The following is an 11,216-nucleotide window of genomic DNA, read 5'->3' as shown; positions in this document are numbered from 1 at the left end:
TTGGTGGATGGATTAATGACCAGGCGGCATAGATTTAAGGTAAGGGGGATGAGGTTTAGAGGTTTTTACTCAGAGGATGGTGGGAGTTTGGAACTCACTGCCTGAAAAGGTGGTGGAGGCAGAGACCCTCATTACATTACTGAAGTATTTGGATGTGAACTTGTGATCCCAAGGCACACAAGGCTACGCAGCAAGTGCTGGAAAATGGGATTAGAATAGTTAGGTGATTGTTTCTGACTGGCACAGATCCAATGGGCCAATGGGCTGTAAGACTCCATGACTCTGCACATACACACACCTGCAAATACACATACACATACAGACCTGCACACAAACATTGTGCACGGTGGCATAGTGGTTAGCACAATTGCTTCACAGCTCCAGGGTCCCAGGTTTGATTCCCGGCTTGGGTCACTGTGCGGAGTCTGCACATCCTCCCCGTGTGTGCGTGGGTTTCCTCCGGGTGCTCTAGTTTCCTCCCACAGTCCAAAAATGTGCAGGTTAGGTGGATTGGCCAAGATAAAATTGCCCTTAGTCCAAAATTGCCTTTTGTGTTGTGTGGGGTTACTGGGTTATAGGGATAGGGTGGGGGTGTGGGTTTGAGTAGGGTGCTCTTTCCAAGAGCGGTGCAGACTCGATGGGCCGAGTGGCTTCCTTCTGCACTGTAAATTCTATGATACAGACCTGCATACACAAAGACACTCACACAAACCTGCGCACACACACACCTGCAGATACACACACACACCTGCAGATACACACACACCTGCTCTACACACATACTTGCATACACACACACACAGATACCACACATGCACATGCAAATGTGCACATATACATACACCTGCACATATATACACACATACCTACACATACACACACATACCCACATCAGTCCTCCAAGTAAGAGGGTGCAATACCCTTCATTGCCACTAGATAGTGCCATCTCACTTTTATTTGCGCTCCCCGCTCCTTTAATAGTGCAAAGTTTGCTGTTTCTCGGAGCCACCCCCTGTTTGCCAGCCCTGGTTGTGGGTTGGGCTGGCTGATGATTGGCCGGGTTGGGAGCAATGAGAGGCGGCGATTGGAAGGGGTTTGATGCTGGGGGTCTGGGTGCCACCCTCCCCCAGACCCGGTTGTGTGTGCGAGAAGTGCGCTTGGCCGCTGCCGAGGCTGCGATGTGAGAGAGTACAGAGACAGGAGAGCTGCACTCTGCAACCTGGAATATAACCAGCAGCGGGAGATCCCCCACTCCGGGCAGGATCCAAAACTATGATTCCCATTCTCATCCTCTACCTGCTGTCTGCTGTCGGTGCTGTGGAAGGTAACAGCTTCCCGAATTATCCCTCTATTTCCGATGATTTACCCTCGTTTTGCAGACTTGCAATTACTTCATCTTTTAAAACAAAACTTGCATGTTTAAAAGTTGCAGTGGATTCTCCCAGTGCTTTTGCAGATGGACCGAGAGGCTTTTTTCCCCCCAAAAGTAATGTGTATTATTTATTAGCAAACAGCTGTTAGTTGGTTATATTCCCCCTCACACTGTCCCCCTTGCAGCTGCAATGCAGTCTTTTATTGGCTCAGGGATTGGGGATTCTGTGCGCGCCCGGTGGATTAACCTCGGGGTTTGTTCGCTTTTTTCTCGGATGGGACCCCTTCTCCCATTTCATGAGGCTCCGGGCACTTTGGTGAGCTTAACTGGCGGGGCAGGCATCGATGCATCATTAGGTGACTGGAGGGTGGGGGGGAATGCTCAGGCTCTTCCAGATTGTGCTGGATGTATGCATAAGAGAGGTAAAGTGTGAGGGCAAGTGTGTGGATCTTTCAGCAAACGCCTGAATGTGTGTGTCTGTGTGCGCGAGAAGTGTGGGTCTATGTGTGGGTGACTGTGTCTACCTGTGTGTGTGCGAATGTATGTGATATGTGTGCGGCTGTATGGTATCTGTGTGTGTGTGTGGGGGGGGGGGGGGGCTGCCTGCGACTGTGGGGGGAGCGGGCTGCCTGCGACTGTGGGGGGAGCGTATCTGGGTATGTATTTGTCTGTGGGGGTGCATGTGTGAGTTTCAGTATCTGTTTTGTGTGTGTGTGTGCAAGTATGTGTGTGTGCATGTATATATGTGTGTGTGTGTGCATGTGCATCTATGTGTGTGTGTGTATGTATATGTGTGTGCAGGGGTCAGTCCTGAAGCTCTATGTTCCGGGACAAGGTGGATGAATCAGGGCAGTTAGAGATTGTGACTTGACTCCAGAATTTGAGACTTTCCAACTCGAGGGAAGAACCGCTTTTATGGTGCTTTCTGTACACGTACATGATCTGAAAATGTTCTTTTCAGGATGTCCGAGTGATAAATGGGTTAATACATACAGTGGGGTGGAGGAGAGCTCCTCTATACCTCAGTATATTAAACAATGGGCAGCATCGCGCTGATTCAAAAGGAATATCTTTCAAAGTGATTCATGCTGTTTCCACAACCCGCGGTGAACTGTGAACCTGCTGATTATATACAGCATCATTTCGATGTTAACACCACAGACATTGTATTGTACAAATGTTGTATTCATGAGAACTACATTGTTACATTCTGACTATTGTCTGATTTCCCCTTTTTCTGTCTCTTTCATTAATGTTTGAAAGAGCGAGGCTGTGCTGGCAATGTGATGACAGAAAGAAAATTATATTCTTCATGATTTTTTATTTGCTCAATTTCTGGCAGGTAGCTACCCTTTTTAAAAAAATGTGCGGAACCTGCACGAGAGTGACGCTTGTGTTTAGTTAACACCGGTTTAAATATTTTTCTCTACGAGATATTCGCCTTTTACTTTTCCCCGTCTTATCAGTCAGTGTTCAGTGTCGAGCCGCTAGTTCTCAATCAGTAAAGCGTCCATCCTCTGTGTGTGTGAATATTTAGGGCTGTAAATAGATTATTTGCTCTCCTTGAGCCCCCACCCAGTCCCTGATAATCAGAAAGGTTTTAACCATCTTTCTCTGTGAAGACGTTTGAATGTAGAAGATGGCCTCATTATTGCAACCGGTGCCTTGGAAAGGCTTGTTGAGCAGTTTGAGGAGTGCCTCAATGTCGCCACTCTGTGAGTTCATTAACACATTGCTTTCAATGAGTCTCCTAATGAGGGTCTCCGGGGAGATGTGCGCTCCGCATCCCATCCCTCCTCCTCCCCCTCCCCCCAGTTATTTCAAACCCATTTGTCTGCGAGTCACATCCTCCCTCATCCAAAAGGGGATTTGCGAGACGTCATGACAGCAGGGAACTGGGGGCACACTTGGGGGGGGGGGGGGGGATTGAAGGTTACAGGGAGCTGGGACCCTTGCCTGTTATGCATTCTCCCCAATTCACCCCCCCCCCCACACACACACACAATTTAAAAGAAAATTAATTGTACTGTATGGACAGAAGAAACTACACTGCTGCTGAATTCTCTTTGGAAGTTGGATTGTCCCAGTGTGAGGGGTTCAGTTGAGAGCTTTTAGAATCCCAGCTGCCTCTAGAGTCAGATTCTTGACTTCTTTCTGAGGACGAGGAGTTGTTGGTGGGTAGACTGGAAATGGTGGTGGGTGACGGATTGTGTGGTGCCAACGGTGGGCAGAGGGACGGAGGGTGTGAGAAGAGGCAAGGGTGTTGTCAGTGAGTTGGAAGTTGTGGGTTGGTTTGAGGGGGGCCATGGGTGGTTTAGGAGGGTGTGAGAGGGAGTTGCGAATTGGTGGCCAGGCGGGAATGTGAAATGGAGGTGTTTATAGCTTCAGAATCAGAGACAGAAAGTGAGGACATTTTGCCCAAGCTGAATATTAAATAAAACAAATAATGAAAATGGAGAAACTCCAATGACGAACGTGATTGTCTCACACAGCATCCCTGAGAACACCAGTGTCACTGAGAACATTCTCTTCCTGCTGTGTGTTCCAAACATCACTTAACGAATAGTTTAAAAATCTGCACTGGTGATATCAGATCAATCTTTGTGTGTCACAAACAAGTTAGTATAGGCTGCGTATGTGTGTGCATGTTGTGAGAGGCTGCATCTGAGATTTTGGATGTGTAAGAAAGTTTGTGTCTCATTCTGCTTTTGTGTGTGTTTGTGAGAGAGAGTCTGTCTATGTTGTGTGATAGTTTGAGAGTGTGTTGATATCTGAGACTGATATGTCTCAGACTACGTGTGTCTGATCCTGTGTTATGTGAGTGTGTGTGTTTAGTGGGGGGGTGTTTAGCTGCATTCCTCTGATTGTGTTTGTGTGTGCATGTGTTCACAGCTCGCCATTTGGTGGTCTTTCATGTCTCCAGTTCAAATATACCCAAATAAATTGTGAGATTATTCAGTGCTGTTGATGCTGGATTATTGCACTGGGAAAGAATCCGATTTCGATATCTGTCAGTCCTAATCTGACTGAGATCAGTCCCTGGAATCTTTTCATCAGCAGTTCAAGTGAGGCAGGATTTGAGGATAGGTAGACCATTATGTGTCCTATGGAGAGAATGATATACATTAACCAATGAAACCTTACTGCTATTGTGCACATTGTTTAAATTGCCTCATTTGAAAGGTGAAGACTGAATATAGGGACAAAATTCCTTTTAAACTGCTAAAGAACACATATCTGTGTTGTACCATACCGTTATTGATTATTGAATGATTTCTCTGGGGACAAGCCACACCAGTCTTAAAAGGGGTCATTTCCATCATAGATAGTCCTTTATTCGCTGAAGAAGCAACAAGATAAACAACATATCACGTTTTTAACATTGTAGAATGCCCCAATTAACTTTGAGTGTTAGGAAGGAAAATCTGACACCGAGACACATAAAGCAATATCAGGGGCAATTGGCCAAAAGCTTAGTCAAAGAGGTAAGGAGCATCTTAAAAATGAAAGGTTATCAGAGAGGTTTTGGCAAATAATTCCAGAGCTGAGGGCCAAGGCAACAGACGGGCATGGCCACCAACAGGCAAGTGATTAAAATTGGAGAGGAAAAAATTAGAGGAGCTCAGAGATCTTAGATTTATGGGGCTGGAGGAGGTAACAAAGAAAGGGAAGGAAGAGGCCACGGAAGGATTCATTACTGCGATATTCAGCAATCTGCGTTGCAATACTTTGTTATCATTTTGAGTCCTCTTGGATGGGACCCACTGAATGAGAATTGTGGAGCACCCGGTTTAAATGTGTACCTCATGCCTATAATTTGTCGGGTTGCAATGTATTCACGTAAATTTTTGTGAGATTCATTTGCCTGAGCTTTGAATTTAAATTGGTGGAATTGACCTGAAATTGCTGAGTAGATCCACAAGAAATGAATGTGGTTGTTAAATAAAAGTGTTGTGAAATTACTGTACATTTTGAAATTGATGGGCTCTCTTATTTAATTCAACGAAAAACGACATAAATCAGTAAAGCGAGCTGAATATTTTCTGTTTGATGTACCAGTGATCCAGGAAGAATGACCTTTGTCTAATTTCTCTGCAAAACAAAACAAACATGAGCATGCACATCTGTGTGAGAGAGAGAGAGAAGGTTTGATGGGCACAGTCATTGATATGTGGATAAGTTAATATTTGCTGGAGTTTTCATGTATTTTCATGGGATGTGGGCATCACTGGCTGGGCTAGCATTTGTTGCCCATCCTTATTAACTGAGTGGCTTGCTCAGCCATTTCAGAGTTAACCACATTACTGTGGATCTGGAGTCACGTGCAGGTCAGACTGGGCATATTTCCTTTCCTAAAGGGCATTAGTGAAGGTAATTGATGATAGTTTCATGGTCACTATTACTGAGACCAGCTTTATGTTTCAGATTTGTTAATTGAAAGAAATTCCAACAGCTGCTGCGGTGAGATTTGAATCCATGACCATGTAGTATTATCTTGGATCTCCAGATTGTTAGTCCAGGAACATTACAACTATGTCAGTAAAAATGTTGGCTGATTTCAACTTTGACGAAACATGACCTGATTTAATGGTAGAACAGGCTAGAGGGGCTGAATGGCCAGCACTCTTCCTATGTTTTTCTATCCTTGTGGTGCAGCTGTATTTTGGTCCTCTCTCCGTGTGCAGTGGGGTCACCATGTAATTTAAGAGGACAGTGCTTTCTTGACCATGAAGGGCGACTTGCCTGATTTGTAAGGGGGAAGTCGTCAAGATCTCACACTCCTTGTCATTGATTTCCATTCCCTGCACACTGAGTAAAGAATGTTTCAAACTGAAAACTATTTTACAGAATGTCACTGAGCATTTGAGCAAAGGAGTCACCACTGCAATGCCACAGTATGCCTCATTGGCACCGGTGAGTTAGAAGATGGAGCAAATTCCCAGAGTCAACAACCAGTTCTAACTAAATAAAAGCAAATTACTGCGGATGCTGGAATTGAAACCAAAGAGAAAATGCTGGAAAATCTCAGCAGGTCTGGCAGCATTGTAGGGAGAGAAAAGAGCTAACATTTCGAGTCCCGATGATCCTTTGTCAAAGCTAAAGACAGGGAAAGTGGGAAATATTAATACTATGGAATGAGAATGAAAGACGAGTCATAGCCACAGAACCCCTGGGAAACGGGTGCTAATGGCCACAGAAAGCAAGGGGAAAGAGTGCCAATGGCAGTCCCCAGAGAGGACAAAAGGTGTGACAGACCAAACTGCAGAGAAACTAACATCAGAGGGTAAACTGTGACAGATGTAGATGTGGGGGGAGGGGAAGCAAAGGGGAGAAAGGGTAAGGAAAGGTGGATAAGATGAGGGGGGTTAAATATATATAAAGAAAGATGAGAGAGAAAGAAATGGTAAAAGACAGTTAAAATGAAATGGAATGAAAACAAATGGGTCAACGTGGGGTAGAGCTAATTATCTGAAGTTGTTGAATTCGACGTTGAGACCGAAAGACTGTAGCGTGCCTACGGAAGGCGAGATGTTGTTCCTCCAGTTTGCATTGAGCTTCACTGGAACAATTCTAACTGTTGCTCATTAAGCCGTGTGGAAAGCAGGGCAGGAGGAAAAAAATCTCTTTCAAGTACAAAGGGTAAACAATACTTCTTATTCCATTGAATACAAGGAAGCAAATTCTGATTTTCCTTTTTGACACCATTTCGAAATGGGCCGAGCATTGGATCTCAAAGTATTTGGCTGTTTCAGGTGGTAGGTCCTCTTTAACATGCAAATGAGGATCCTCGAACCGTGATCACCATCTTGGGGTAGAACTGGATGGGATATGTGCTGTGTGGGGTGTATAGGAGCAAAGAGATGCTTCTAGAATAATTTTTCCAGCATCCTAAGGAGCATGTGTACATCTCTAGGCCCCAGAAAAATAATTTTGTCTCATGTGACACTGAATACTCCTCTCTGATCACAACAACAACCTTCACCCCTCACACTTACTTTAATGATTTTCCAAAATGATCTGAATCCATAGAATCCCTACAGTGCAGATAGCGGATATTCGGCCCATCAACTCTCCATCGACCCTCCGAAAGAGCACTCTACTTAGGCCCACTCCCCCGCCCTATCCCCGTAACCCATTCATTGATCTTAGCCTAAGCCTAATTGATCACCTAACCTGCACATCTTTGACCTGCGGAAGGAAAGCGGTGCACCTGAAGGAAACCAACGCAGACACTGGGAGAACGTGAAAACCCCACACATACAGTTACCCAAGGCTGGAATTGAACCGTGGTCCATGGCGCTGTGAGGCAGCAGTGCTAACCACTCAATGGACTGAGAATTGTCTGCAATCTGCACTATTCACAGTGTTAATGTAAGCCTACTTGTGACACCAATAAAGATTGTTATTATTACATATAAGACACCAATAACAAAGACTTTTAACTTCATAAATCCTCTGCAATTGTGGTCTGCAACTTTCTTCATATTGGCGCAGCGGTGCTGGAAAGAGACTCGCATGCTGACCTGTTAGTTAGACACACTTCCTTCAGCCTTCAATTGACCTACAACTGGCTGGAAGTGCCAGATGATAACAACCGCAGTAAGGTTCACTGAGACCTGGGAGTTTGATAACACTCTAAACCAATTTGATTTAAAAACCGAGAACGGATCAGAGGTGCGGCAGATCAGGAAATCAGTTGAATTAGAGTCAAATTAGGTACAGAAAGGAAAATGAAGCGAGGGAAAGAAAGATTGGATTAATAGTATGAGAGAAAAGAGGGAAAGGAAAGCAAGAAAATACTTTAAAAACATTTTACATTTCAAAAAATATCTGAAAAAAAATTACGACAAGCAGGAATGAATCTCCACTCTGTTTCAATTCCTGAACTGGAGAAGTGGACAGCATTGCAGGAATGCAAATCTCCTCATTAACATGATCCTTAAATTGTGAAGTAGCAGCCCTAACTTTCTGTGATAAGTTCAATTAATGAACAAATGCTCAATTTCTTCGAAGTCAGGGGGAGGCTGTCATATTTGTGAAGCTACAAATTGTCCAGCCACTTGTGGTGATTTGCAACCTCACAGCGTATCTCTTTCTCATCACAGGTTGCTGAGTTATTCATGCATTAAACTCATCCAGTTATAGTCCCAGCAAATGCTAGACCAATATACATATACTGAAAGATCAGTAAGCATATTCATCATGCATATCGTCACATTGAAAATGCCTTTGACACCCGGCTCGAGTTCACCATTTCTACAATGAACTTTTAAAAGCTGCTGTGACACAGAAGGAAATATTATGTTTGCTGAGCTGTTATGAAATAACACTACACCTCACCCTCATTACGGATCTCACAGCTCTCTGTCTGCTGCCAGTCTGTGCCATCTCAATACTGGACTATTGGGGAAATTTGTTGCAACACCCACCTCATTAAAACATACAAATGCTCAGCTCCTATGGACCGTGTTATGTGAGTGGAGTATATATTTCCATAGAGTAATGCAATAGATTTAAGTGAATTTGCATCCCCCTGAAATGCAACAAAAGCTTTCCTTATTAGGTACAGGAAATAGTGGTGGTTATACATCCTTTATCAGACAGCCATCTAATAAAAATAATCTTTATTAGTGTCACAAGTATGCTAGATTAACACTACAATGAAGTTATTGTGAAGATCTCCTAGTCGCCACACTCCGGCGCCTTTTCGGGTACACTGAGGAAGAATTCAGAATAGAACAAAGAACAAAGAAATGTACAGCACAGGAACAGGCCCTTCGGCCCTCCAAGCCCGTGCCGACCATGCTGCCCGACTAAACTACAATCTTCTACACTTCCTGGGTCCGTATCCCTCTATTCCCATCCTATTCATGTATTTGTCAAGATGCCCCTTAAATGTCACAATCGTTCCTGCTTCCACCACCTCCTCCGGTAGCGAGTTCCAGGCACCCACTACCCTCTGTGTAAAAAAACTTGCCTCGTACATCTACTCTAAACCTTGCCCCTCTCACCTTAAACCTATGCCCCCTAGTAATTGACCCCTCTACCCCGGGGAAAAGGCTCTGACTATCCACTCTGTCTATGCCCCTCATAATTTTGTATACCTCTATCAGGTCGCCCCTCAACCTCCTTCGTTCCAGTGAGAACAATGGAATGTCCAATTCATCTAACAAGCACGTCTTTCGGGACTTGTGGGAAGAAACCAGAGCACCCGGAGGAAACACATGCAAACACGGGTTGATTGTGCAGACTCCACACAGACAGTGACCCAGTCTGGGAATTGAACCCAGGTCCCTGGTGCTGTGAAGCAACAGTGCTAACCACTGTGTGACCGTGCCACCTTGTTCCATCTCCACCGTTCACAGGCATCAGTGCTCACTTCTGTGCAGGGCGTTACTGAGTCAGGATGGTGTTCCCTTTCATTGTTCATCCATAAGCAATTGTTAGCAAAGAAACGAAGAGCGCCATCAAAATACTGGACACACCTTGGGCGGAATTCTCCAATAATGGGGCTATGTCCCCACTCCAGCCTGAAGAAAATCCAGAGTGATTCTCCTACCTGAAGGGCTCGCAGAGCCCCAGAGTACTCCTGGCTGCCGCTACGGGGCCCTGCACGTTCGATCAGGAGTTTGCACATGCACATGGCGACGGCCTGCGGTGGGCCCCCATGCGACATGGCGGACTCTCACCGTGGACCGGTTCCGAAAATATGGGCACCCCCGAGATCACGCGCGCCTGCGGATCGGTGGCCCCCGATTGCTAGCATGGCTGTCCCTGAGCCCCCCCCCCCCGGTGAAGGATCCCTCCACCCCCCACCAGAGCTGCCACGGACTAACTCCACAGCTGCCACTGGCCGTTCCCAACAGGCAAAACGTGGTTAGAACCACGCCGTCGGGAACTCTGTCCTACCCGCACCACGTAGATTTGCGGCGACACCAGGTACCGGGTGTCGCACTGGATTTTGGCATTAACGCCCATTCTCCACCCCTGCACCGATCGCAATTTTGGCGCAGAGGCTCGGGGGCAGACTGATTTCTGTTATTTTATTTAGCATCTCAAAGTATAACATAGCTTGTGCAATAATTGACACAGTCCCCACTTTCCCAGATTAAGTATTGCTCAAGTGGCCCTCACCATAGTAATGTGTATACCTATTTCTTTTCCTTTGAAGGCCCATCTTGTGCTCACTTGCCCATATTGGTCCCTGGCCTGTCAATACCGTGACTTAAAAATTCTCGACCTTATTTTCAAATACCTCCCTGGCCTTCTCTGTAACTTCCGTTGGCCCTCTGAGATCTTTACACTTCTTCAATTTGGGCATCTTGATCATCCCCAATTTTAATTACTCCAATATTGGCGGCTGTGCCTTCAGTTGCCTTCAGGAATTACCTCCCCGCACCTCTGTTCCTCTATTCTAAAACATGAGCCGGGATTCACCGACCCCACGCCAAGTCGGAGAATCCCAAGGGGCGCGAGAATCGCGCCCCGACGCCGGCTTACTGATTCTCCGGCACCGATTATTAGGCGCTCGTGGGATCGCCGCCGCGCTGGTCGGGGGCCGTTGAAAGTGCCCCCCCCGCCGTTCTCTGGGCCTCGACGGGCCAAGTGCCTGCCGAGTTCGGCGTGGGTTACTCGGGTCCCACACGGCGGGACCTGGGAGATGTGTCTGCGGGGACTGTTCTGGGGAGGGGGGGGGGGGGGGGGGCCACGGTGGCCTGACCTGCGATTGGAGACCACCGATTGGCGGGCGGGTTGGTTCCGTGGGGGCCTATGTTCCTCCGCGCAAGGCCCCTGTAGGGCTCCGCCATATTGCCCGCAAGCTGGCGCGGAGACGGGAACCCAC

At 46.3% G+C, this 11,216-nt stretch overlaps 1 protein-coding gene across 2 annotated transcripts in view; it reads left to right on the top strand.

Annotated features, from left to right (window-relative positions):
• The first annotated feature begins 1,117 nt into the window (after positions 1-1,117).
• Positions 1,118-11,216, top strand: part of LOC140390075 (ephrin type-B receptor 1) — a 741,967-nt gene continuing 731,868 nt past the window's right edge. Inside the window, exon 1 of one of the 2 annotated variants that reach the window (XM_072474951.1) lies at positions 1,118-1,324. In XM_072474951.1, coding sequence (XP_072331052.1) covers positions 1,273-1,324 — 52 coding nt within the window. In that variant the 5' untranslated portion in view covers positions 1,118-1,272. The remainder of the gene's footprint in view (positions 1,325-11,216) is intronic. The other variant, XM_072474953.1, reaches the window with a different exon arrangement.

Source organism: Scyliorhinus torazame, chromosome 14 (genome assembly GCF_047496885.1).
Source record: "Scyliorhinus torazame isolate Kashiwa2021f chromosome 14, sScyTor2.1, whole genome shotgun sequence".
In the NCBI taxonomy this organism is placed as follows: Eukaryota; Metazoa; Chordata; class Chondrichthyes; order Carcharhiniformes; family Scyliorhinidae; genus Scyliorhinus; species Scyliorhinus torazame.
Note: the sequence above shows the minus strand (reverse complement) of the source record. Positions and strands in the feature narration are given on the sequence as shown.